A 26,156-nucleotide genomic window follows, 5' to 3' on the forward strand; every position below is an offset into this window, starting at 1 on the left:
TGCGGTCTGGCTTTGCTTAAACGTGTTGAAAAACAAGCAGTGAAACAGATGCATGGGATTTATTCACCACTCGTTTGTCTTTTCCCAGCAATGCTGCAGCAAACGTCAAAATTGATACAAGCTAATTGGTCAAGTCACATCACTTTCTGTATTTGTAAATATGATGATTGAACAAACATGTTATAAAAAAACGACATTAAATAGTCAATTTGGTGAAAAAATACATATATTAATGCAAGATATCTTCCAGTGTGTTCTGTTTGAGGCAGGACGGTCTTTTAGAAATGTCCTTTTGGACAAACTTTCAGGTAACAAGTTCACATACACCCATTCGTGAATTGAATATGAATGTCTTCCATTAATTTAGGGCGCTTGGGTGGATTAACCGCACGATGGTCGAGTGGTTAGCATGCTGGCACATAGTCATGAGATCGGGTGGATTGGGTCGGGGTTGGAATCTCCGCTTGGGCATGTCCATGTGGAGTTAGCATGGTCTCTGTGTGTGGATTTTCTCCTCCCGCATTCCAAAAACATGCTAGGTTAATTAGCGACTCCAAATTGTGCATAGGTATGAATGTGAGTGTGAATGGTTGTTTGTCTATATGTGCCTTGTGATTGGCTGGCCACCAGTCCAGGGTGTACCGGGCCCGAAGTCAGATGGGATAGGCTCCAGCATACCCACAGGACCCTCGTGAGGGTAAGCAGCATAGAAAATGGATGTGGATTTTTTTTCAGGTCAGAGTTTTACATACTGGTTCAATCACCTAAATCAGTAGCAATTCAAGGACGGTTTGAATTTGAGGTAGTGCAACACAACACAGTGTTCCAGCAGGAGACTAGTTTCAGGAACAATACATTTTTATGTATTATAAAAATATATAATAATAAGAGAAATGATTTGAACCAAAAAGTGTGTAAAGGCTTTCAGTACATACTGTATATATCTGGTGAGTGGAATCTGACCATGGACCTGGATGAGAGGTAAAACATGACACACAGCAAATAGCACAGACGTGAGGCGTCATTAAATATTTTTTTTTTTTAGCCTGCGACTCACTGAACGCGGTTCCGCGACCCACCATTCATGAATGGCTTTTAACGAATATATAAATGTGACGTTGTGCAAATTTGAGAACATAAATTCAATCTTCTGCCCTCCAATTATTTTTTTTAAAGTAATCATTGGAGACATACATAACCATACATAAACATTAAATTCCACAAAAAGAAAGGTTCAAATAAATCCTTCAGTGTATGCAGACTACTGATCACGAGTCTCCGCACTCAGAATCCACTCATTGTCCTTCAGTAGGTCAAACAATGACAGCTCCCCTGGACGTTCCTCTATCATAGCCAGCGAGCTAGCATTTGGTTGGAATGGTCCATCCTGGGTGCTGCTGGGTGCCTGAAGGTTGCCGGAAGAACTGGGAATGGGAATCAGGGACAGCAGGGGGTCGGGGGCTGACATGAGCTCCTCGCTTGGCTCCAAGGTGACATCCCGACTAGTTTGTGCCGAAATTGGAGGACGCTGGGAGTCAGAATTGTTTGGATTTCCAGTGAATCCATGGGGATCAACCAGGGGTGCTCCCAAAGTGTCGGCAGGAAAAGGTGGAGATGCCAGGATGTCGTCAGGGAGGAGCGTGGAAGAAGCGGGCAAACCTTGAAATTCAGTGTGGAAAAGATTTTCAATCTCATCCTTGGCTGGCGTGGAGGAACTTTGGCAAAAGAGGGAATGTGGAGCAGGAGTGAAAAGACTGGAGGAAAAGAGGGCGGAGGGTGACAGACAAGTGCCTTCGCTGAGGTCTACGGATTGAGGACCCAGGCTGGAGGCTGTGGACGGCCCGGGGCTGACGGTGGACGAGGCGGAGACGTTGGACATCATGAGGCGACAGAAGGGCTCGTGGCGCTCCAGAACCGTCGTGTAGTGATGGACGTCTTTTTTCAAGGCTCTAATCTCTTTTTGGAGAGCCGAGTTGGACTGCTCCAGCTGCTCCAGCTCCTGGGGGTGGAGGTGGGATGGGGGTGGGAGGGCGAGTCAGGGGTTGGTGGTACAAACATGCTTATAACCTTCTCCATATATTGGGTTTGTATCATTATTAGAGCACTCTAGAGATTAATTAGCACCCCTACAGTCATCTTTTCGCTCATATTACGCAATTAAAAAGTGAATAAGCTATTGAAGACATAACTAAGACTCGTGCCGTGCTTACTGTATTTGTGTTACTATAAATCTGTTCCCCTCAGGGACTTGAGTGAGGGGTGGACAGGAAGTGACATTGGTGGTACAAACATGCTTATAACCTTCTCCATATATTAAGTTTGTAACATTATTAGAGCACTCTAGAGATTAATTAGCACCCCTACAGTCATCTTTTCGCTCATATTACGCAATTAAAAAGTGAATAAGCTATTGAAGACATAACTAAGACTCGTGCCGTGCTTACTGTATTTGTGTTACTATAAATCTGTTCCCCTCAGGGACTTGAGTGAGGGGTGGACAGGAAGTGACATTGGTGGTACAAACATGCTTATAACCTTCTCCATATATTAAGTTTGTAACATTATTAGAGCACTCTAGAGATTAATTAGCACCCCTACAGTCATCTTTTTACTCATATTACGCAATTAAAAAGTGAATAAACTATTGAAGACATAACTAAGACTCGTGCCGTGCGTACTGTATTTGTGTTACTATAAATCTGTTCCCCTCAGGGACTTGAGTGAGGGGTGGACAGGAAGTGACGTTGGTTATTTCACAGTCGCCCGCAACAGTAGCCCATGTTATCACCATGACCGTTATTTTATTGTTAAAACCGCTGTAGTTCCAGCAATCAAGTGCTTGTCTTACCAAACAATTATGGACACCTATAGTGACCAATGTTGAATATGAAATGTATTAATTCATGAACGACCACCATTTCATTGCTGACTATGGTCTATTATTAGTTAAAATATATTGGATGACAAGGCGCCAGTAGTGTTACATGCCTAGATTAGATTACCTTCACATTGCGTGTGGTCATAGTACTCCTCCTATACCATGTGGAAGTGGTAAAGTTTTGGTGTCTTATTTTGTCCTTTCCCTCTCTGTTTGAAACACTTAAGTTTAGAATAAGTAATTTGGAGAGGCTAACTAGTTAGCTGGGTAGCTTGCTATGCTAGCGGTGGCCGTATCGTGTGTCCCTGCAGAGCCTGCACATTACAGTTGAGCAAAGAATAATAGGAGTGTAAAAGTCATTATAGGGCTCTAATAATGGTAAAAAAATATATTTATATATAAATTTAAATATATTTAAATATATATTTATAAATTCATTTAAAAATGTTTTCCTCTGCTCTAACATTTATCTACTGATACTGAATCCTACTTTATGGAAATTAATTTATCGTAGCTGGGCCTGGAACTAATTAATTGTGACAAACGAGGGACAACCTATTCACAATACCATTTTCGAAAAACCGTGATAAGAGTGAAACCACAAAATTCAAAGCATAACTTGGCGACTGTATACGACTGTACATATATATGTATGCATATGTATATATGTATGTACATATGTATATCAAAATACGTGCTTATGATGGGAGTCAATGACACCAAATGGGTCCCCAGGGTGAAGAGTGTGATATGCAAATCTATTCTGTGCATCGTTTGTGCGCTGTAGGCCAGATATACTATCTGCCCCCCCCCCCCCCCCCCCCCAAGCTCTGCTTCTATGTTTAGGTTGTTAGCAAGGGAAAGACACGTTTGTTTACAGAACCTAAAGACACCACCACCAGGCACAAGTGGTTGGATTTCCTCATTCCTGACCAGCACGTAGTTACAAGTTGAAGATTTGGGATGTTTGGGGATCAGAGGTCACTGCACTCCTACTGGAGGAACCACTTTGAAAGTACAACTCACAACAAAAAAAAAAACAAAACAACAAAATGATTAATTTTATGGCGTGAGTTTTTTGTGTGTGTTGCAATAAAAGGTCCACAATGGCGACACCGCGGTGTCCAAGTGACCTTGACATCGTCATGATCACCATGAGGGCCTGTGATCTTCATCACAGGAGGATGACAAAGAGAGCGGAAGTGAAAGAGAGGGACCGAGAGAGAAAGTGAAAGTCTGGACACACACTCACACCTAAGCCACAATGTGCTTTTTTATTTTCCTCACTAGAAATCATTAAGCCGTGCATTGCATTGCCTCATATGGCTTTCAGTGCTACGTTAAGCTAACATTATTTTCTATGGCGCTAAACATATGGATTCTAGCTTATCTATATCGTCTGTGTGTGTGTGTTTGAGTGGCAGGGGGTGGAGGTGCAGGAAATGCTGTTGTGACAGACAGCCCTTCTTTCTCCTAAGGCAGACTGTTTACAAGAAATGGCCACAAGCGCACTACCATGTCTCTCTCACACACACACACACACACACACACACACACACAATGCTAATTCAGTACAACTACCAAGGACAAAACATTTAACAATTAAAAAAAAGGGAAGGAGTTTCCTACCTGGTGGAGTTCATCCGCTCTCTCGGTTTGTTTTTTCCGGCTCTTCCTGGCTGCGTCTCTGTTCTTCAACCGTCTTTTAGTCCCCCTTTCCCCCAACACGTGTCCCTCCGTCTCTCTCTCCTGGCAGGAAGGCCACAAACAGTTTGAGAACATATTTGTTGGAAATTTAAATAACTTAATAAATATTCCGTGGTGTGTTCAGGGGTTTGTAAAAAGTCATGGGACAAGGTGTATAAAGAAAAAAAAATACATATACACACACAGACACACATGTCGTATTTCTGGACTATAAGTCGCAGTTTTTTTCATAGGTTGGCTGTTCCTGCGACTTATACTCCAGAGCGACTTATACATGTTCCATAAACACTGGACACCTTTTCTGTTCATGTTTATATTTTGTGTAGCTGAATAAGCATTGTGTTAGCATATCTTACATCTATTCAGCCTGTTCTCTATTATTTTATTGTTAGAATTTGCCTTCCAAGAGGATGTAATGTCGATTTTGGTTAAGTAGTTTGGAAAATAAATTAGCCGCAAAAAATGCGACTTATACTCCAGTGCGACTTATGTTTTTTTTTTCTCCCTAATTATGCGACTTATACTCTGGAGCGACTTATAGTCCAGAAAATACAGTATATACACTAATGATACTACATATAACATTTAATAGAATTATGAGCTAAAAAATGACAGACAGCATTTTGTGGAGACTAAACAACAGTGAAACAAAACAGAAATTTGGAAGCACGGTACGGATTAAGTCTTCATTAGGTAGTACACCAGATTTTTTTAATATGAAAATACAATAATATTAGAAATATATACATGAAACATGTGGAGGCAGCACAAATGGTGGGAAGTGAATATTTCTGAAGTGGAACCGCTGCTGTAATATTTTGGTCACAGCAATAATAAACACAGTTTGATAATTACCTCAACATGAACCCTATGAGCAAGGCTGTGCATCACTTTTGATGAGACATAACATTATAAGATGATGTGAAAGTGCACCAAGCAAAATGGATGTAGGAGGACTTACAGAGTGTCCCTCATCAGAGCCAGATCCAGGGCTGGTGGGCTCACAGTTGGTCTCCATGAAGAGGGGGGACATCTCAGCTCCAGTGGAATGCAGTCACTTCCATGCAACATCAGGCTGGACCTTCATGTTCTCTCCATGTGACGCAGACCCAGACCTTCTGTATAAAAACTGCTGCAGTGCTGCAAAACTTCCCAGCTGGGAAAGGAGGGGGTCGCGGCTTCCAAGAATGCCGGCCGGTGTGGTGTGTGGTACGGGTCCGCCAAGAAGCGTCAGACGGTGACGCTACAGGCGACCGTTTTCACTTTCACTTTATTTTAAACCAGCTGGAGCGAAGCAGGAATTTGGGTGGCGTGGATTTAACACCCTCTCCCACTCAACGCCACCCCCACCCCACCCACACACAAGCACGCACGCGCACACACACAAAAACGGTGGGGGTGGAGGGTTCTGGGGTAAACCCGGACCTGGGACGATGAAGTTAAATGAAAAAAACCAACTCATAGGTTTGTCGGCCTTGGTATATTACCATGTGCATGTGTGTTTTCTTGTTTCCAGAAGCTTTTGTTAGAAGTCCTAAAGGGCATTTAACATTGTAACTCCATTTATAGGTCAGAAAAGTGGAAAAGCATAATAGTTCACTTGATGCAAAAATACGAGTTTCTGGCCACATGAGGGCGCACAACCGGAAACAGCACTGCTTCGACCACGCCTTTAAGGCTTGGAAAGACATCAGCATCGTTCAATCAACGTTCGCCGTGTGAAAATTGGACCAATAAGATGGGTGCAAGGGGTGGGGCTTGTTTAGAGAGAGCCATTTCCTTGCCGACTATGTCCACGATAGACGCTTACAACAGCAGAAAGCAACCTCAAGAATAATCACTTTTTAACCGAATCAGGTGCAACTGGGCCGTACATCGTCGCGATGGGCTTGCTGACTATCCTGAAGAAAATGAAGCAGAAAGAGCGAGAGATGAGACTACTAATATTGTATCCTTCACTGTGAGAGCCTAGCTAGCAATAGCATGACAGCAGCGTTTAAAACACATTGTGCTACACGAGTGCTTGCTTAACTACGTTGCTATTTTTTTTATCGTTTATGTACCGAGAGGCATATAAACAAGTTTACAAGTGTGCAAGAGTTAGAAATAAGAATTTATAAGAGCACAGTGGTTAGCATGCTAGCAAGTTTGTAGCTGGTTTCCCTAACCTGTCGCCTTCAGGGGTTTGGACAACGCGGGGAAAACCACCGTGGTGAAAAGGTTGAACGGCGAGGACGTGAGCACCATCCCTCCAACACTTGGCTTCAGGATCATAACGTTAGAGCACAGAGAGTAAGTAACGCATCACTTAGCATGCATGGCGCAAGCGTAGCTATCCACATCCGGTTCATGTAGCCGTGAATGAAATTTGCACTCTTTTGGCCTTTAGTTTCAAATTGAACATCTGGGACGTTGGGGGTCAGAAGTCACTACGCTCCTACTGGAGGAACTACTTTGAAAGCACAGACGGCCTGGTGTGGGTGGTGGACAGTGCAGACAGACAACGCATGGAGGACTGCAAGCAGGAACTCCAGAAACTGCTGCTGGAGGAGGTCACTACGTGAGTTCTAGCAGGTTAAGAATTAGTTTTAAAGCGTCTTTGCCTTTGCAGAGGTTGCTCGGCGCTACATTGTTGGTGTTTGCCAATAAGCAGGACTTACCTGGCGCGCTGTCTAAAGAGGCAATACAAGAGGTGAGTGAGCTCCTTGAGCACCTTCTTTAAGCCCTTTACACCTAACTGGTTTCCACTTTTAGGCTTTGGCCCTGAACAACATTAAAAATCACCACTGGTGCATCATTGGCTGCAGCGCAGTGACTGGGCAGAACCTTTTACCAGGAATGGACTGGTTGCTAGAAGACATTGCTGCAAGGATCTTTACTGTAGACTGAAATAAGGCTACTTTTGACAAGGACTCATGCACAACCATTTTTGTAATTGCCATGTATATAGTCAATAAATACAATCAATCATGTCCAGTTTGTTTTATTTTGTGTGTAAAGCATGTATGGCAAGCGATTCTGCAAACAAGGCAATCAAGTACTAAAACTCAATTTAATTACACATCTGATGGTCACAGCTGTGGGGAGAAAAGGGGGGGGTGGCATCAGTAAATGAAATTTCTCATTTGTCAATTGCAATGCTGATGTCTGAGATCAGAAAGACCAATCAGTCATGAACAATCAGACTGGGGCGGTAATAAGTTCATCACTTTGGAAACAGGCTAAAAAAAAAATCATGGCAGCATGTGGACCTACCAAAACACAGCAGAGCCCAGGAGCAGCGAGTCATGGACATCCTAACAGATGGAACAAAGGAGCATCTTTAAGTGCAATTCTTGGCAAAAACTGTGCTACAAACACGTTTGGAATGGTCAGAGTCCACATTCAGTCATTTGTCAGCATAGCCTCCATAGAACACCAGCAGGTCACCTTACACCTGAGTACAGGGTTCTCAGTGCCATAACTGGGTCACCCGGAAAGATCAACTGAAGACTGTGGAAAGGTGTCATCATTTCCACTATACCACGAAAACCAGCACAGACTTCTACATACCTGTAATGTGCAAGCTGGTCTCACGCTGTAAATCTGCAACAAGCACCAACCTAAAGACAAGTATTCATCAATACAAGGTCAGGCCTGCATTGGTCCATGTTATATTGATCTGGATCAGGGAATACCAATCAGTCATGACTACTCAGACTGGGGCGGTAATAGCAAGTCATCACTTCCACGAACGAACATCAAAGTAACCCACCTCCACTTGCACCTCAAGCCGGTCATGGCTGCCATCAACCTGCAAAGATCATCCCATGACAAGGTGCTTCTTTTACACATGTCGCATCACAGCAGTTTCCTTTCAGACTGTTGGAAACCCCAACAAATTGTCCCCTTGTTGCCCTGGCAACACCAGTGGGTTCACCTTTGCAGGTCTGGCGTTGACACAAGGCGTAAGACGTGTGCAGATGTCATCATCAAGGAAACTGCTCATCAAATGCAAGCGGACTTGACTCACCTTCACCTGCTGGACGGTCAAGGATAAACCGCTTTCTAGAAACGTCAGCACATCTGTAGGAAGCCAAATATTAGATTTGCTGCCCAATTTTGCATTTTATATGTAATCAGACAGGGCCGGTGTCAGATTTGAATTTGTCATCATGATCTCAGACGAACGAGATTCCAAAGTTTTATCATCATCAACAGCTGTGACTGTGCACTTTTCTTCAAGTCAACTCACCTTCGGTTTGCAGGAGCCATCAACACCTCAGGATCTGGTGGAATACAAATATTAGTTTCCATGTATTTGTGAACAGAAAAAGTAAAAAAAAAAAAATCCATGTGCTCTGTCGTTCATCTTGTTTCACTGTTAGTCAAAGTGAGCTGTTTTATCATCATCGCACAGCACAAATATAAAAACTACAAATTTAACCTTACCCAAAAGCTTTGTCAGCAACTTCCTTCTCAGTGCTTTCAAGACCCTGCAGGAGGAAGAAATGGTCATTAAAAACCTGACAAACATCTAAAAAGCACAACTTTGCAGGAGCTGTTGATCAGGGCTTTGGTGACAAACTGCCATGTGACATTAGCCGTCCAGCTGTTAGACTTAAATCTATTTCATCCTTTCAAACCAAGTATAGACCATTAAAAAAATATATATAAACCACCCTTACATTTAGATCAGGTGCCATCAGCAGCCCATAGGGTCAATTCCCAGCTGGCAAAGAAAGAGAAAAATTAGTCATTTGTAATGGTCACTTTCATCCAGAAAAGTGTCTCTACAGGGCAACAAATCAGATTGAAAATTGACATCAGTGACTTCAGGCATATGCTTGTCATTATGGAAAATCATCATACTTAACCACAGAAAATTTGCATCTAGTTTTCAGTCATGCAGACCTTTTGAGCCGAAAAGATGGGTGTCGTTCAACCAGAGTTCTTTAGGTGTTTTCCATCTACAGAAGGCAGCCATCTAGATGGGGAAAGTCAGTTATATCTTCTGCAAAAACTTTGACAGTGCTCTGCAGGGCAACCATAAGTATGTTGATATCACCACTTTGAGGTATATACACACGCGATCTTATGGAAAATAATTTATAAAATTGATATCAACTCTAGGCACTCATACACACCTCTTAATGTGGAGGATGAGACAAGGATTGAGTCCAAGCTTCCATGAAGTCCAGTCTGCAGAAATGACAGTTGAAGTGTAAGATAACGATGAAACAAGTTTAACCTCTCAGAACCCAGAGGTGCACCTCAGAATCTGGTAAAGGAGTCTCTTCAAAAAGGCAAATTCAGTAAGAGAGAGTTCTGGAATTCATCACAGTAGCACCAAGCTCACATTTAAGGCCCCGTCCACACACTTGACAGTTACAAGAGGAACTGCATTGAGAGTTTTGCCCATCATTTACAATCCTTATGTCAAACATGAACGCGTATTTCCCTTTTCTATGCATTAACACACTAGCCAACAATAAAACACACATGCTGTCATGCAAGAATGATATTTAGTATCCTGCAGTATTGCCATTTAAAACATTACCCAAATGTCTTTCCAAGACTCACTGATGGGAACCAACACTACTTGAGTCAAGGTAAGGCGCCCCCCCAGGCAGATCAGGCTATAGTGAAACGCAGTATATAGTGGGATGCAGATTGATGGAAAATCTTTTCCGGCATAAGACATGTGCTCCCTTTTGTAAAGTACAAACTCTGAACAAACTGGCACCTTGCCGAGTCTTTATTGCAAGGTAGTCTGGTCCAAATCGAGAGCCGGTTTAGCCACTGCGTCAGTCAAAGAGACACGATTTATAACCCCGAGCTAACATTATCAGCACTATCAGGTAGCATTACTAAGGAATAGCTTGAGGCATTGTGAGTGACGTCACAACGCCTGTGGCAAGGTAATAGTATTTCAGGTTCGCAGCTACAATGGTATCGCTGTTGCAGCTTTTGACTCAGTTCCACGCAAAACAGACCATTCACTGTGAGATCAGGAAGAACAAGTCTTAGACAGCGAGACCTTTGTCAAGAATCACCTAAGGATGCAAGTCTAGTCAACATTCCATACGCATCTAGACAAGATTCAAATATTTATAGAACAGTACGATACAGCAAACAATTGTGATTCTATACAATTCAACGTTACATTTGTTGTAGACAAAATATTCAAGCAAATTCTATTTGTGTCAGTGTTTATGATGCAATAAAGGTGTAGACAGTAGTTACATGCCCAACACTGGTTTGTGGACAGGGCCCAAGGGTGAAGGTAAGTAACTTGAACATACCTGATGCTCAAATGGAGCCCGATCATCCACCTATAAATCAAACACAAGTTCCATCATTAAAAGGATGTTTCAGATGAGCACATTTTCATTAGTGATGAAGAGTCATGCTACTCAGATTAAATACTTTGTCATCTAACACGAGTCAGTAAGAGAGTTCAAAGTTCACATCAATGTAGCATGATCTCTTCAAAAAAAGGCACAATTTACATCAAATCGAAAGAGTTTTAGACAAATACCTTGACTTAAGTAGAGTCTCCATCTTTCTCGACCTGAAGAGACGAAGACAACGTGGGTGTTAGCATTTGCCATGTGAATGCTACAATACTATATGCTACTACTGAAAGTACTATTACTTTAATACTAAAACGCGTCTCACATCAGAATAAAGAAAGTCCAATCACAGTCATTCAGTACAGGTCTGTGAAAAGAATCATCATTGAGAGACGCCGCTAGCTGCACCATGTGGAAGGACACAAAACTGAGCTAGCATAGCATTCATAGGCCGCGTCGATCACAAAAAAAAAACCAAACAAACCGACAAATACTGAAAATACAAACTAAAATATCAAGTTAATAGCCGGAAAATTAAAATTAACAGCCCGTTGCGATAAATTAACGGTAGTTAACGGTCTGATGGCAACGGATGGCCGCCCATACTGCACGCAGAAAAACCGTGCACTAACTGCTACTTCTGGAAAGGCAGCTAAACACGACGGATAGGTTAGGGTGTCGACACAGGAAAAGCCACATGAAAAGCATCAGAAGCAAAACACGTTTGGTGAGATTCAAACAATTTAGTTGACTGAAAGCCAACACGAATTGCGTAAGAAATTACCTGAGGTAGTCAAGAGTAGTAGGAGGTGGAAGGGAGGAAGATAAGGGTGTATGACCCATTTATAACCACGCTGAGACTCCTCCCACATTCCCGAACGTACCCGAAACGTTGAAAACAAAATGCACATTTGCAGGCTTTAGTTTTTAAATGTGCAAGAGCTGCAGTCAAATAAATATGTATTTAATTGCTCCTATCAACCCGTGATGACTGACAGATAAATAAGAACATATGTGTTGCATTTCAACATAGTGGTTGCATTTCTTCATCGTGTCATTTGGTCAGTAGCTGTGCTGCCACCTGTCGTATGGGAGGGAAAATTACAGTGGCGTCAAAGACGACATAATTTGCCTTGAAAATATTGTTAAATATTGCTTTTTTAATTAGACGATTTAATTCAAAGTACTTATATTTGTTTCTGATTGTTTCTTAATATCATAATGTTGGTTATTTGGCCCAATAGCAATAGTAATAATGACACAAGGCATTCCCAAAGTGCTGTAGTCTATTTACAGAATTAAACATTTAAAATTACAGTGATTATTTACAAGACACAATTGTGGTGTTTTTAAAATTCAGTTCAGTTCAGTTCAAAGTTTAGTATGAGATACGAACGGACCCCAGTCCCATAATAGCAGTAATTGTCAACTGGGCCCCAAAAGTTTGGCTGTATGCAATATGTAATACCCAGCAATGGCTGACTTATTTTATTACTGTGACGTAAAATTGAGCAAATATTTCAGTCATCTGTATACTGTTAATATATCACTGTTGTTAAAAATAAAATGTTTGTGTTTTGTGGTCATATTTACTGAGGTTTTGATATGTAATTTTAATTCACTCATTATTTGCATGCATTGTGCCTTAATACATTCCTTATGTGAATTAATGTTTAAAAAGATGACAGTTGATAAAAAAAAAACATTTGAAGTACTGAAGTAGACTGCAACTTAACTACTGTTGACATAAGTGGGTCCCATCGTGACACCATACAAGAACCACTAATATAGAGGGTCTTTGACAGTACAAACATATCGCTTTCATGTTTATTTCCACGTTTTCCCCTCTGGAGCAAAGAACCTTCAGCAAAACACTAAGAAGTTTTACAAGACAGTTGCTGTGTTTTTATATACAAATAAATACTTTGGGTGTGTTTTTGTGCCGCTCACCCAATTATTGATTAGCTTTATCTAGCATTAGCAAGAATTGTTACTCACTAAAGTCACGTCAAAACAGCCGGTCCACAAATCAGTCATTGCTTTTCAATGGTAACACATCAACACGTTTTAGTGTTTTCATAGCGTTAAAACCAAGAAAGCTCTAAAAAGTGGATCTGACGTAGGAAGATATCGCTAGAAAATGAAAGGATAATATTAAACAGAGTAAATAATCAGCATTTCATAAACCTCACACTTGAAAAACATGTGACTGACAGGGAAGTAAACATCATTCCAGAGGGAATACTGCATCCCAAATAATCAGTCCAAAACATTTCAGCTTCTACTGAAACTCAGCCAACACCAAGTTGTGTTGATGTTTCTTTTTGGATGACGGTGATGACGACAAATTGACAGGCGTGAGTGTGATGCTGTAGATGTTGGCCACGAACGCCTCCCAGCCTCGGCGAAAAGCTCCATCCAGAGCCTGAGGAATCACAACAAGTTAAAAACTAGAATGCTGTTAATAAATCATCTCCACCGCTGCGGCTAACTGGTGAGTGGAATGTTTAAGATGTGGGCTTAGTAGTAGGCGAGTCAACGCTCGGTCCTTGGACCCAGCCAACCATGCATGAGGCAAAGGAATGTTGCTGTCGTGTACCCAACATGTGACTCAGGTGAGGGCGGGAGAGCTTAATTATTTCCACGTTGTTAAACATGGCGTCATGGAAAAGTGGCTGCCCTATGTGACCGATGGACCTGGACCCTGATGGTGGACTATTATTAACACAAGAAGGCTGCGCAGGGTTTAATAGTCCACAATGCATCTCCACACACACTGGCTTACGTAACCTTAAAGGGCTTAAAGTTTAACCATGTCACTCCATCATGGAGTTTCTTTGACAACGTCACAACTACAGAGTTGATTTCATCCACATTGTTGGGAGGTCTGGTGAGGTCTTGTTTAAGGATGATATTTAGCATGTGCGGTCGCATGGTGTCCTAGTGGTTAGCACATCTGCTTCACAGTTAGGATATCTGGGTTTGAATCTCTGCTGGAACATCTGTGTGTGGAGTTGAGGAGTGGAATCCCACAAACACACCAGTCTAAATTGTCCATATGTGCAAATGCGACTAATTGACGCCACTCCTCGCCTCATGTCAGCTGTGGTAGGCTCCAGCTCACCCATGACCCCAATGAGGACCAGTGTTCTAGAAAATGGATGGATTTTGCATGTCTCACCTTGCTATACATTTTCAACGTGTTCCTCTTCACCACCTTCATCCCTTCCTCTTGTTCCCTTTTCATCCTTGTCTTGTCACGGATCAACACCTCATCGTCAGCATCCTCTCGGCACATGACGTGCACAGGCAGGTTCTCTTTCATGGCCACTTCCAGAACGTGCGGTTCCATCTGGCTGGCAGTGCCCTGATTGGTCTTCTCATCTTTGTGTGACTCCTGCCGAGAACTCCTCTGCTTATGCCACCTCTTGGAACTCCTCCGCCACCTGCCGCTGCTCCACCGGCTGGGTGTCGCACGCAGGAGAATCTGGCCGTCGTCCTCCATTGGGACCAACGCTCGCATGTCTTCCACCTCATCTGTCTCACTTACATGCACAACATCCACTTCCTCCATCACATCCTCCCCCTTAATCTCCACGTCCAGGGGTGCACTTACTGGCTCGTCCAAGCGGCCGTAGAAGCCGCTAGATTTGTCCAGGAACTTCGGAGCCCGGATGGAGCCCCGCAGTGAACTTTTCCTGGAGTTCTTGCCGATGGTCATCTTCAAACTTGGCTGGGTTCGCTTTTCTTTGGTTTGCTCTGAGGGAGAGATTAGTCGAATGTGGTTATGTAACCTAGAACACAGTCTCCACTATCAAAGGTACAATCATTTCAAAGTGGAAAAATGGTATAAAAGTAAATGTTGTTTGATTGTCTGTGTGCCTATCTGAATGACATTTGGAAAGATTTGAGGCTTATGATGACGACGGGATGTCAAATCAAGGACACAATGTTCGTAGACACACACAGCTGGACTTTATCACAAAGTGAACCGTGTAGACTGGGAGGTCACTGGTTTAACTTTAAAAATATATATTTTTTCAGGGACAGTTCCTCTACTTAAAACACTATTAAAATGGCATTGGTACATTCAGGGATACACTGGAGATTTTTGCTTCTCAGAGAACTGCCCTACAAAGTTCACGATGTCATATTAAAATATATTTTTGTACATGTGTGACTTATAGTGAACATGCTGATGACTTCTAAACCATTAGTCTGAATGACAGACATGTACATACAGTTAGATACCTCTTATATTGTGTCATGATTCATATAACATGAATTGGAGAACTTATTGAAACATCACAAGCAAAACGTTGCGTGCAAAGACTCAGGTTGAGCAATGAAGATAAGATTTTTGTGATAAACTTTCAGGACAATCACACAGACAGTACTCGTCTCGATACTCTAGCTAGAGTACTACTACTTGTACAATTATACAAAAACGTTAATAAGACTTACCTCAACTTTAGCTTGTGTGTGAGGCTCACTGATCAGCGTGTGTGCGAGGGGGAATGAGTGTCTGGGCGCTTGGAGTTGAGTTGAGTCTACTCCCCCTAATCACGCAAACGTGTCGCACGCCCACACACACACACACACACACACACACAGTGGCTGTTCCTGCTGCATGCACGTCATCACAATGAACACAATCATACCTTTTTGCACCTGCTTTTAGATCCCTAAAACACGGCTAGTGAAGTGCTTGGAAGTTTCAATCATGTTGTGGCACTTTTAAATGATCTGTGGACGGAAAAAATAGTTACTGTTAAAAAAAAGTCAACATATGTCAGGGTGTGTCACATGCTTCTACGTACACACACATTAAATGGATGTAATCTGGAGGCTGAAGTGCAAAAGGTGAGTCATTGTGGACCAAAAAAAAAGGTGTACATCTGGTATGACTTCAGTGCACCTTGTATGAGCTGTATGCATCTGTCAATCAAAGTGGCCTGTGAAAAACAAGTACCTGGATGTTCGGAGTTGGTTTCCAAGGCAACCATCAAACAGGCCTGAGCTTGGATAGCATTGATGATGATCCTGAGGGCAGAAAGATGATTGTCACCAGGAAGTTAGTCATGGTTAGTTCAGACAGACAACTGACGTGCAAAGCATGACTCACTAGTATATTTCTGTGGATTGACACTTTTAAAATACAAATTTCCTCTTATACTTCAGTTCAATTTAGCCATTAAAAAGATTTTAATTGACTTACCTGTGGATGTAGGACTTGCCACCTACAAACTATCAATAAACATGCATGAAAACTTACAAATAATTTATTGTCACAAACAGTGTACAATGTTAGGATCAAATATGACATAACATACTAACAGAACATATTACTACTAAGGGTTGGATAACATTCCAATTCTCCCAGGATTTTACAAATGTTTTTATTTTGATTAGTAGTTTCAATGCCCACATCGCAGACTTGAATAGCCGCAAACACCAACAAAGAAGAAGCCGGCAAGCACCAGTGAAGAAGAAGGTTGGCACAATGCAACATTTGCAACACAATGACATCAAGCAAAGGAGAGTGCTCGACCCACATGATTAATGTTTACACATTCATGGTGGAAATAACCTCATCTTTGATGCACTACGTCGGACTTTCTCTCCTCTCAGCAAGCGGAGGTCAAAGAATAAATGACGTCTATGTCATGCCAATGTAACCAAGAGTTTCAGGATGGGAGCTACGGTTGGGCAGCTTTGTTAATATGTACGGTCAAGGGACCTTCTCAACTCGCCCAACACACTTCCGGCATTCAAAATAAGAACCTGCTACATCCTGTTTACTTGTTTGTAACAAAATAAGGGTGCTATATAAAAAGCTTACACCTAACAAAATATACAACTGGCAAAAGTGTACCCCTGTAAAAAAATGTTTTTTTCAAAACAAAACTTTTAAATGTGTATTCAAGTTGAATGGTTTGATATTTATATCCTGCTTGAAAATAGCCCTGTAAGAAATTAATAGTAATGTTGATTAAAAAGGTCATATAAAACAATCCCACTTATTTGACCCTAACTCTTAATAACATCAGATCGAGAATCGTCATTAACCAGAATTGAAACTAGAAAAAATTGAAAGAAAAATTGAAAAAAAAAGAAAAAAAGAATTGAAACAAGAAATCATTGTTGAAATTGAAATGATGGCCAACCCTACATAATACACATACAAAGAGATCTCTTTTATTGTGTCTTCATAAAACATTTCCCTTGATTGGCAGGAATACAGTTAAAGCCTTCCTGTAATATCCTGATAGCTTGTATCTTGTGTTGTTGACAGTAGGTAGTACAAAAAAAAGTTGTATTTTTCGGCAGTTGTGTGTGTCATGCAAAAACAAAGAAATGTTTTAATCTGAGGTCCGTTACAGCGGGGGCAGTTATGCCAACTTTAAAACCAAACTGGTACGTGACGGTGTTACTCTAAGCCCCGCTCTTGATTCTTTTATTTCCAGTAAACAAAAACACTATTAAATAAATAGCTGAAATGTACATGTGAGTGTGCTCCTCAGACCTCCACGTGAGGGTCTGAGCCCAGACCCTGAGCCTGCAGAGCCTCTTCCCGCTTCATCTTGGGCTTCTCTGTGCGTGTGTGCCACACCAGCACCTGTACACAATAAACCCACCGATAATGCAAATGATTTAAAAAAAACATACAGTGTATGAAGACACTCACAAGGGAACAATCATCCGCTTTGGGCTCCAGCTGGTCCATGGTGACGAGACCCTGCAGGAAACTGCTCTCCAGGAAGCCCATAGGCGCCATGCCGTCGAACCAGGAGTCCGGATTGGCCAGAACCAGCTTGAGGGACACTGCAAAACCAGCCATGTCCATTGGGAAGGGACGACTGGGACGCCAGCCGGTGTGGAAGCGCACCACCTACACCATTGGCCAAAAAAACACATTTGTGTTTGTCATCGAAACTTATACAATTCGGGCACAAATGGGCCCCCAAATGACTAAAAATGCCCTTGACTGTAGGCAACGACCTTTTAAAAAACCGATGAGCCTGCCCCATTTATACGGCCATCACTTCACAGAGAGCAGCTTTGTAGAAAAGGAGGCTCCATCACACATCTTCAAATGTCCTCCTGTAGCTTAATGTTATATTCCAGTATATGATATACAGTATGGCACCGACTTCTCCATTCTGAGCTATAAATAACCAACCTTTCCTCCTTCCACCACAGGCTTCTCATACTTCATCCCGCCGACCAGTCCCACAGGCCACACAGACACACGCTGCGTGTTCCTCATCTGAGACGACACACAATCATCATCATCATCATCATCATCATGCCGAAGCCAGGTTGAGCCTTTCCATGTGTCTACCTCTTCAAATAGTTGCAGGCTGTAAGTGTTGTCATCATCAGCGAAATAGACCACCCCCTGCTGTTTGTGAGTCTCCTGTCTGAGCCAGTGCAGTGCCTCGTTCCTCTGCTCCACACCACGAGGCTTCAGCCAGTTGGGGTCACCCTGTGAATGAAGGAATGTAAACATTTTGTTTCACACCAGAAGAAGACAGTCGTATGCAAATTCCGAGTGCATGGCCAACCTCCTGCAGTTTGCGCTCCTTGGCAGTGGCCACGTGAAGGTGCGTGTAGGTGAGGCCGCTCTTTGCCAAAAGGTCGCGCACGAGTGGCGTCTTGTGATTGGAGTCCTCCACTACGATCCAGTGGAGCTGCGGAACGTGGAGGAACGTCTGGGACAAGCGGGTCAGCTCAGCCTTTTGAACCAGCCTGGACCAGAAATAGAGGAACGAATGTGTTGAATCAATGAGATTGAGATGTGTTGGTAAGGCTACCTGGCATATGTGGGAGTGATGACAAAGATGGTGGGCAGGGAGGACTTGGGGTCTTTTTGGGGTTGTTGGATCTCGCCTGATTTCCTCATTTGCTCCTGGAGGCGGTGCAACTCCCCTCGCAGTCGCGATATGACACGCTCCTTGGGGATGTCATGCCCTGTGCAGTCGCAACGTTGACCTGATGACAAAACACAACTCAGTGTATCAGATTACCTGCAATGTCTCCAGTATTTGTAGAAGTCTCTAGAACACAACAAACTCTTGCATCCGATTAGCAAACACACGACGATTGTCACTTACCGAGCTGCATGAGGGCGTAGATGAGACCCAGGAGAGAGACCATGAAGTATAGCACGAACACAGACTTCAGCTTCAACCTCATCTTCATTGCTGGAAGTTGAAGCTTTTGCAGAAGACACAAACGTGGTCACCAGACACTTCATAATGTATATATAAAATCCTATAAGGGGATCCAGTACAATAGCTGTATTATGAATCCTGTAATGACTAATAATGAACGTACATACTGTATGTAATACCAGTGACATTTAAAACGAACATTTATTGTGTTATTGCATTATATTGCATCTTGTACTGGCTGCATACATAACAGAGCGACCTTAACTGGTGTTACGACACCTCAAAATCATGTTTTGTTTATTTTGGCTAAAGAGTGCACACACAAAAATAATAAAAAATAATTTAGCAAATACAAGCTCCTATTGGCCCAAAATTCCAAACCAACGAAGAAATATTCATGGCTTGTACTGAAGACTAAAGGTCTAGCACACAAATCATTGATTAACCAACGCTGAGGATATGACAAATATTTTGAGTCAAGGTTTATTTGTGGTCGCTGAAGTTAGCTTTACGATGACGTTTAAACATAAACCATTAAATTAAATACATTCCTTAGTTAATGCACGTACCTACTGCTGGTAAGAGATTTAAAGCTTTTAGTCATTATTAGCGTGATGATGGAATAATGACCCATCCATTCGGCTTGGCTTGCAGAGGTTCACCAACCACTTCCGGTCTTTGTGCCACGTGTTAAAGCGACCCACTGAAACAGCTTAACGCTAGCATTAGTTCCAACTGGAACAAGAGGGACACATTTATTGATAGAATTTTAAAAATAACTCGAAATGATAATAGCAGCGCTTATGAAAAGTCAAACAACTTCATTTTATTTGTAACATACAAACAAAACAGTGACAAGGCAGAATTACTTGATTCCCTTCCATTTTGGTGAATGAATCGACTGTCGGCATCAGTCTAACATAATTTTAAAGTTTCGTGTTTAGAAATATTTTACCTCAAGATGAAATCCACAAGAGCATATATAGAATGTATACATACTAAGGGAAGAAAAGATCCAGAGAAAGTTGGTATGTAACAGCTTATCCACCAAAAATATGAGAACTCTAAAAATTGGATACTTTTAATGGCGCACAAAACCAGCGTCCTTTAAAAAAAAAACATACAGGAGTCATATTTTCACTTGCAGGAGCAAGTCATGGGCTTGATTATTACAACTACAACTATCCACAGTTCATTTAAAAACAGAATGAAAAAAACAGAAGCTGACTCCACCAGGCCAAGTCCCAACAAGTCAGTCAGTGAACACATCATCATTATGTACAACATCCAAATTTTTTTAATTGTAGCTTATGTAGGGAGTGAATCTTGAACACTTTTGTGTATCAGAGTTGCACGTCATTTTACAAGGCATTAATCAGTATGTAATCTCAGTGTAACCTTGAGCTAATCTTAATGTAGCTACAAAAGGCCCACGTTTAAATTCACTGATGAGTAAACAAAGAATAGAAACTTTTTTTTTATGGTGGCCTATGGGTCTGATGCAGATTAAAAGCACTCCAAATGTACCCTGTAGGCTTTGTAAACATATGGACAAGAACTACACCTCTGCTGCTGCCATTCTAGGTCCTCTTCATATTAGATTTGGGGGAGGAAAAGGCATGGTTACGATGTATGAAATCGAGACGTTGCTTAATTGTGGCACAATTGTCATTAAGACTCATTTGTGAAAATGAAAGGGGTGCACTGTTGCTCCCACATGTTGATGAGCTGTACATAAAGCCTTGCATCTGTCACAACATAAAAGGCTTGATTGGATGGTCTTGAAAAGAGAGTGCACTTAACAGTATACTCTGTCACTCAAGGAGGCAGAAAAACACAACAATGGGGATACACACGGAGCAGATGAAGATGAACAAGAGGTAAACGCATTAATCATCATGTTGTCGTCTCATAGCGGCTTCAACTGTACATGGTTGCCACCTGGATAGAGGGGGGATGGAGCTGCTAACCGTGTTTGTTAAAAAGATGGGACAAGACGAGGTCTATCGCAGTGACAATGTAATGAGAAGCTGGGAAAAGAAACAAAAAGACAGAAATGCTCACATGCTGCTTTTACAGCAGGAAAACACTCTGAAATATCTCCATCTGTAACAGTGCACAACTCTCAGTGGAGCGGCCCATTTAAAAACTTAAAAACAAACAAACAAAAACTGATGAAGCGGTCACACTCCGCTGTGCACCTGCTGCCTTTTGGAGACGAACCCATCAATGGCAGCAGCCGCCGCAGTGACCGCCACCGTGGCTGTGACCCACGGAAGCCTCCCCATGTTTGGTCCGCCGGCTCAGGATCTCGTAGGAGCAGTCGTCGCCACAGCAACCGGACATGCTCGGCGAGGTCTCGTCCATCTCAAACCTGGAGAAAGAGCCACATGTATGAACTGTCACAAATAGTTTGTTGAGAAGGCGTGGTACTCACTGTAGAGCATCTCTGAAGAACTGGTACGCCCCGTGGTTGTGTTTAAAAACAGTCAGCATCACTTTCTTCATCTGTGTACTGCAGAGAGGAGAGACAGCGGGTGCTCAAGTTATCAAGAGATGGCCATAACTACAGTGACAACTCAGTGGCTGAAGAAAAGTAGGAAGAAGTTCTTACCCCTTCTCGATGTTGATGAATAACGTCACACCATGCGTTTTATATGTTGACACAATAACTTCTATCATTACATTATATATTTTTTTTATACGAGATAATTTTAAAGCGGTAGAAAATGAATGAATGAATGAATTTTAATATATTTTTTAACCCCTGAAGATTTTTTGGAACAATTTCTTTTTGCTGCAATTGAGCAATGCTGCCCTCTAGTGGTTGCGGAGTGGATAGCCCACAGGTAAAACAACAGCACTGACACAACACTCACAAGTAGCATCATTGATTTAGGGCAGGGGTGCTCATTAAGTCGATCGCGAGCTACCGGTCGATCGCGGAGGTGGTACTGGTCGATCATTCGACATTAAAAAAATATCATCCCAGCATCAATGCCGTCACTCGATTGATATACAGCCATTCAGATGACAACTGAATGTTGCCCTTCGGGCGACCAATCAAATCAAACAATGTCTCTAAGTGCAGCAGAACTTACAATGTCAGCCTATCATCCATCCCCGTTACTTGATTGACATACAGGACAACCAATCAGATGACAACTGAATTTTGACCTTTAGGTCACCGCTCATGCGTAAACAACGATGCAAAGTGCTAAGCTAGTCGGCGAATTGCGAGATTTTAAAGCCCTCGCTAAAGTTTATGATCACTAAAATGAGTGAAGGAGCTGGACCAAGTAAAAAGGCAAAAACTGGACCAAGTAAAAAGGCAAAAAACATATCACTTCCATACGGATATGGAATATTATACGGATATTATGATACGGATATTATCCATGACTGATAAACATTTGGAAGTGTGCTTGAGGCTGGCTATCAGCAGCTACTGTCCGGACTATGCATCCCTGGCTGGTTCAATTCAGTGCAAGTCATCAAAGTAAACTCAGGTAATTACAAAAAATGTTAATAGTTAATTATGTGTGTTTTGCAATATTGGCTCATTTGGTTATGTAAGGTACATCAACATACATTGTACGTACAAATAATCCTCAATACATTTGAAAATAAATAGATGTTTTACATTTTTGTAGTGGGTAGATCATTTTGACTCGGTCATTTTAAAAGTAGCTCGCATGCTGAAAAAGTGTGAGCACCCCTGATTTAGGGCGTACTAACAAGCGTTGTCACAAGACACAAAGAGAGGTCCTAATGGAGCTACCAACCCAGATCTACAAGATCTCCCAACCCTGTGGCCAACATGCTAACCATTTGGTCACCTTGCACAAAATATGCTTTGGAAAAGAATCAAATCAATATTCCCCAATAAAAATCTGTTTCTTGCGGAGTAGGTGAGGCCCTCCCCCCATTATATTATGTTCTTTGACGGGCTGTGCACTGTGCCACACTTTGAAAACACCATGTTTAGGTAGAATAAAAGCCAAAACAAGGCACAAGCCACCACAGTGTATTACCTGTTAGCGATGAGCTGTAAAATCTGGATGAGGAACTTGCCAAGCCCTTTCCTCCGCACTCTGCTCTCCAGCTGCACCTCGTAGCTGTAACGTGTTCACAATGAGTACATGGATGAGATATTAAAACATTTCTCAAAGAGTCATCTTACCAATATAGCACCTCCTCCCCACACTCCACATCAAACCGGAAGTGAGAAAAAGCCACGGGGGCGGAGTCGCCGTCACGGGCGAGCAGGTACCACGCCCTCTCGTCATTCATCTCCTCCCGCTTCTCCCGCTCCTTCCAGCCCCACTCGCTCTGCTCATAGCTGCCAGTACAGCAGCCAGGGGTCACTACACCCCCCGAAAAAGTTCATTATTCAAATTTAGGAACGGGTTCTTACAGCGTCTGCATGTTGGCGCGGGTGAGTTCAAAGGCCCACTCCACGGAGAGCGGGTTGAGGGCGGTCACTCGTTTGCACTCGATTTGCAGGTTCAAACTGGGCGAGAGAAGTCAATCTCAACACCTAAAACATGTTGGGGTAGTGTGACTCAGTACATAAATACATACCCGTTTCTGTCGTACTTTTTGAAGGCTGGGAAGGCATCCAATGGGTCATCAAGCTAGGAAAAGAAAGCACAAACGTAAGCTCATTTTAAAATGCTTCATCTTCAGGAGGCCTTTTCCGGAAATTACTTTCTTCTTACCGCTGTAGTCATAAAGGGATAGTCATGGTAGGAACTAAGTGGGCCCTCTCACAACCGCAAGAACAGATCCACAATGAATTGACTTTTTTTCAGTACATGGATCAGCTGTTGATGTGAATAAGCAAAAGGGCAACTGCTGATAACATTTAGTCCAAGCACAAAAGCTCAGAAGATTGTCGCAATCATGTGCCTAAAACTCAAATGTATAATTCATGACTACAAAGAAGCTTTTGATGCGACATGATGAAGGAACAAAAAATGGCGCTTGATGCCAAGCATCCACCAGTCCATCCCATGGGTGCAATTAGCTAAGTCTTCAAAGCTATGCTTGACAGCAAGCGTCAGAACTACGCAGCCAACCGACTATTCACCTTGTTGGCGGCGTCCACCTTGGCACAGACGGCATCCATCGCCGCTCTCTCCTCCAGACGCCGTGCTTTCTTCTCCTTTGCTCGGCTGGATTTCCTCTGTACAGTTGAGAAGGCTTGCGTCAAATTAAATTATTTATTTGGGCCTCATGAATAGATGCAATTGAACTTAAGTGTATTTGGGAAATTTGAAGTGATGGGGCAACACATCAGCAGATCTGGGTTTGAATCTCCATTGGAACATCACTGTGTGAAGTTTGCATACTCTTACCGCGCTTGCGTGGGTTTACTATGAGTACTCTGGCTTCTTCCTAAATCCCAAAATGGTGCATGTTAAATAAAATTGTTAATTGTCCAAAGGTGTGTGTGAATTGCTGTTTGACTGGTAATGATTACAGAACCTCTAGCCCAAAGTTAGGTGGAATAGACTCCCAACTCACCCCTCATGAGGACAAGCTCCAGAAAATGGATGTAAAGATGGTGCATTGATGCATGGCTCAGATAAGAACTTGCCAGTGCACACCGATGAAGTGGGAGGAGGTAATGCACTGAGGGGGCACTTTGGCTTGAAGCATTAATGGTAGGAACATGTGGATGGGTTTATTGCGAAGAATGAAAGAGGAGGACGGGAACACACACTGTCTAGTACAGCATCCTCGACTAACAACATGGATGTGCTTGCTTGTTCAAAAGAACACACGCGATTATTTATAATAAGCAGCGGTGTCGAACGCTATTGATGTGTAGCTAACACGACTAAATCGCCCCTTTGTGAGGCCCCTGAGGTGTAAAAGCGTCTGGTAAGGTAATAATTCCCAATACTAACTGTTAGCTAGCATGCTAACATGGCTACCCGGAGGTAGCTAGGCGGCATGCGCGGCTAAAAAGAGCCCATCCACCATGGACCCTTCTTCCTCTCCTGTCCACCCCCCTCATCTCAAATCCATCTCTACCCTGTCTTAACACCACCACCGCTTCCATTGGGTTACATCGCCACACACTCACCCCCATGTTTCGTCGTCCGATCCGTCACCCACAGGGGAACTCTCCTCCTTTTTGTCCCTCCGCCTGATTGTCGCCGCCGGGTAGAGTGAACGAGAGAGCCGCTTTAGAACGACAATGATTTCCGTGCTAACAAGGCTAACTTGGCGACTACACCGGCCGGCCCGTCGTGGGAGAGGATGCAGATATCTGCTGATAATAAAAACAATGGTAATGCAAATAAGTGTTAGCTTGGTAAATTGACTATTTGTTCGAGTGCCGCCAACAATTTATTACATGTCCTCGTTGCTTCACTCTATGTGTCGGCCAACAATGAGGCGTTTACGTGCTCCACCAAAATTTCGACTTCGCATATTTCGCCGGGATGCTTTCGCAAAAACGTCGGGAGAACAGTGAAAAAAAGGTGCTTGGTTTTGAAAGTTGGTATTGAAATTCATAACACAAAAGACCTTAATTCAGTTCGATTTGTTTTCGCGGCTCAATCAATTAAGTTTGCAGATACTTAGAAAAGATCAGAATCCTGAAGCTGAACTTCTCTGCGATCATGAAGGCACCACTACATGAGCGCCAATTGTGCTTCGATCGGGAAGGGATTACTGCGCATTTGTCATGCAAATACAAGGCATGAGAAGTGTCAAATGTGCTATGTGTATGTAAACATATATAAGTGTTTTCTTAGGATATTGAGTGGGTTTCTGTATTTTATTTTGGTCCATATGCACCGAAGCGCCTCAACAACTTTCTTTTAGTGCAATTCCAAATGGTGAGGGCTATATTGTCAAAATAGGTATTTCCCATGACGACCATTACTAGCTTGCTCATATAAATTCATTTTCTTGTGCCAGAATGCACAGAAAAGGGGAAGAAATATGTGTTCATATTTCACATTGGGATTGTGAATGATGGGCAAAATTGCCCAAAAGTGCACAAAAACACCGTAATGAGCGTGTACCCTTCAGGCTGTCCTG

At 42.5% G+C, this 26,156-nt stretch overlaps 5 protein-coding genes, 1 long non-coding RNA gene and 3 other non-coding genes across 12 annotated transcripts; 1 reads left to right on the forward strand and 8 right to left on the reverse strand.

Moving 5' to 3' along the window:
• Positions 1–62: 62 nt before the first annotated feature.
• On the reverse strand, positions 63–6,835 carry batf2 (basic leucine zipper ATF-like transcription factor 2). The gene is made up of 3 exons (XM_058067225.1): positions 5,547–6,835; positions 4,508–4,627; positions 63–1,999 (listed from the first exon to the last, which is right to left on the reverse strand). Exons 1-3 carry the CDS (start codon positions 5,616–5,618, stop codon positions 1,262–1,264), a joined length of 930 nt encoding a protein of 309 aa, XP_057923208.1. The 5' UTR covers positions 5,619–6,835; the 3' UTR covers positions 63–1,261.
• Positions 6,328–7,555, forward strand: arl2 (ADP-ribosylation factor-like 2). The gene is made up of 5 exons (XM_058067226.1): positions 6,328–6,533; positions 6,767–6,877; positions 6,975–7,137; positions 7,197–7,277; positions 7,340–7,555. Exons 1-5 carry the CDS (start codon positions 6,469–6,471, stop codon positions 7,472–7,474), a joined length of 555 nt encoding a protein of 184 aa, XP_057923209.1. The 5' UTR covers positions 6,328–6,468; the 3' UTR covers positions 7,475–7,555.
• On the reverse strand, positions 7,553–11,891 carry LOC131125568 (uncharacterized). Its single transcript, XR_009129044.1, has 13 exons — positions 11,705–11,891; positions 11,106–11,138; positions 10,870–10,899; positions 9,712–9,766; positions 9,479–9,551; positions 9,253–9,296; positions 9,017–9,060; positions 8,820–8,853; positions 8,598–8,650; positions 8,340–8,378; positions 8,138–8,187; positions 7,841–7,881; positions 7,553–7,662 (listed from the first exon to the last, which is right to left on the reverse strand). It is a non-coding gene; the product is annotated as an uncharacterized LOC131125568 (long non-coding RNA).
• Positions 7,733–7,799, reverse strand: LOC131126991 (small nucleolar RNA SNORD31). The gene has a single exon (XR_009129479.1). It is a non-coding gene; the product is annotated as a small nucleolar RNA SNORD31 (small nucleolar RNA).
• LOC131126992 (small nucleolar RNA SNORD31) lies at positions 8,246–8,317 on the reverse strand. The gene has a single exon (XR_009129480.1). It is a non-coding gene; the product is annotated as a small nucleolar RNA SNORD31 (small nucleolar RNA).
• LOC131126993 (small nucleolar RNA SNORD22) lies at positions 8,437–8,562 on the reverse strand. The gene has a single exon (XR_009129481.1). It is a non-coding gene; the product is annotated as a small nucleolar RNA SNORD22 (small nucleolar RNA).
• Positions 11,892–12,214: 323 nt separating the features above from the next.
• Positions 12,215–14,668, reverse strand: sb:cb1058 (uncharacterized protein LOC394209 homolog). The gene is made up of 3 exons (XM_058068469.1): positions 14,537–14,668; positions 14,102–14,465; positions 12,215–13,345 (listed from the first exon to the last, which is right to left on the reverse strand). The coding sequence occupies exons 2-3, from the start codon at positions 14,441–14,443 to the stop codon at positions 13,202–13,204; spliced, it is 486 nt and encodes a 161-aa protein (XP_057924452.1). The 5' UTR covers positions 14,444–14,465; positions 14,537–14,668; the 3' UTR covers positions 12,215–13,201.
• Positions 14,669–15,399: 731 nt separating this feature from the next.
• Positions 15,400–19,821, reverse strand: b3gat3 (beta-1,3-glucuronyltransferase 3 (glucuronosyltransferase I)). Of its 2 annotated transcripts, XM_058068464.1 has the most exons (10): positions 19,667–19,821; positions 19,038–19,140; positions 18,738–18,915; positions 18,489–18,672; positions 18,266–18,409; positions 18,104–18,190; positions 17,609–17,812; positions 15,893–17,539; positions 15,582–15,666; positions 15,400–15,479 (listed from the first exon to the last, which is right to left on the reverse strand). In XM_058068464.1, the coding sequence occupies exons 2-8, from the start codon at positions 19,123–19,125 to the stop codon at positions 17,441–17,443; spliced, it is 984 nt and encodes a 327-aa protein (XP_057924447.1). In that variant the 5' UTR covers positions 19,126–19,140; positions 19,667–19,821; the 3' UTR covers positions 15,400–15,479; positions 15,582–15,666; positions 15,893–17,440. The 2 variants fall into 2 exon arrangements, with proteins under 2 accessions (XP_057924447.1, XP_057924446.1); XM_058068463.1 differs by having other exon boundaries at positions 15,402–15,666.
• Positions 19,822–19,898: 77 nt separating this feature from the next.
• On the reverse strand, positions 19,899–25,518 carry naa40 (N-alpha-acetyltransferase 40, NatD catalytic subunit). 3 transcript variants are annotated; one of them, XM_058068466.1, is made up of 9 exons: positions 25,465–25,518; positions 25,192–25,380; positions 24,190–24,285; positions 23,682–23,734; positions 23,515–23,610; positions 23,281–23,439; positions 23,132–23,215; positions 21,535–21,612; positions 19,899–21,471 (listed from the first exon to the last, which is right to left on the reverse strand). In XM_058068466.1, exons 2-9 carry the CDS (start codon positions 25,195–25,197, stop codon positions 21,324–21,326), a joined length of 720 nt encoding a protein of 239 aa, XP_057924449.1. In that variant the 5' UTR covers positions 25,198–25,380; positions 25,465–25,518; the 3' UTR covers positions 19,899–21,323. The 3 variants fall into 3 exon arrangements, with proteins under 3 accessions (XP_057924449.1, XP_057924450.1, XP_057924448.1); XM_058068467.1 differs by having other exon boundaries at positions 25,192–25,377; positions 25,465–25,513; XM_058068465.1 differs by having other exon boundaries at positions 25,192–25,510.
• Between the last annotated feature and the right edge of the window lie 638 nt (positions 25,519–26,156).

The sequence above is a fragment of the Doryrhamphus excisus genome, chromosome 3 (genome assembly GCF_030265055.1).
Source record: "Doryrhamphus excisus isolate RoL2022-K1 chromosome 3, RoL_Dexc_1.0, whole genome shotgun sequence".
Lineage (NCBI taxonomy): Eukaryota > Metazoa > Chordata > Actinopteri > Syngnathiformes > Syngnathidae > Doryrhamphus > Doryrhamphus excisus.

Excerpts from the sequence above, each read along its gene's own strand:
- batf2 (XM_058067225.1), bottom strand. The coding sequence starts at position 5,618 with ATGTCCCCCCTCTTCATGGAGACCAACTGTGAGCCCACCAGCCCTGGA. Across the intron at positions 4,628-5,546 it reads GCTCTGATGAGGGACACTCT|GAGAGAGAGACGGAGGGACA; the intron begins GTAAGTCCTCCT and ends CCTTCCTGCCAG. Across the intron at positions 2,000-4,507 it reads GAGCGGATGAACTCCACCAG|GAGCTGGAGCAGCTGGAGCA; the intron begins GTAGGAAACTCC and ends CTCCACCCCCAG.
- arl2 (XM_058067226.1), top strand. The coding sequence starts at position 6,469 with ATGGGCTTGCTGACTATCCTGAAGAAAATGAAGCAGAAAGAGCGAGAG. Across the intron at positions 6,534-6,766 it reads GAGATGAGACTACTAATATT|GGGTTTGGACAACGCGGGGA; the intron begins GTATCCTTCACT and ends TGTCGCCTTCAG. Across the intron at positions 7,278-7,339 it reads CTAAAGAGGCAATACAAGAG|GCTTTGGCCCTGAACAACAT; the intron begins GTGAGTGAGCTC and ends TTCCACTTTTAG.
- sb:cb1058 (XM_058068469.1), bottom strand. The coding sequence starts at position 14,443 with ATGCGAGCGTTGGTCCCAATGGAGGACGACGGCCAGATTCTCCTGCGT. Across the intron at positions 13,346-14,101 it reads CGTTGAAAATGTATAGCAAG|GCTCTGGATGGAGCTTTTCG; the intron begins GTGAGACATGCA and ends GTGATTCCTCAG.
- b3gat3 (XM_058068464.1), bottom strand. The coding sequence starts at position 19,125 with ATGAAGATGAGGTTGAAGCTGAAGTCTGTGTTCGTGCTATACTTCATG. Across the intron at positions 18,673-18,737 it reads ATCACTCCCACATATGCCAG|GCTGGTTCAAAAGGCTGAGC; the intron begins GTAGCCTTACCA and ends TTTCTGGTCCAG. Across the intron at positions 18,191-18,265 it reads GCCTGCAACTATTTGAAGAG|ATGAGGAACACGCAGCGTGT; the intron begins GTAGACACATGG and ends GTGTCGTCTCAG.
- naa40 (XM_058068466.1), bottom strand. Across the intron at positions 23,611-23,681 it reads AAAAAGTACGACAGAAACGG|TTTGAACCTGCAAATCGAGT; the intron begins GTATGTATTTAT and ends TCTCTCGCCCAG. Across the intron at positions 21,613-23,131 it reads TTACAGCTCATCGCTAACAG|TACACAGATGAAGAAAGTGA; the intron begins GTAATACACTGT and ends TCCTCTCTGCAG.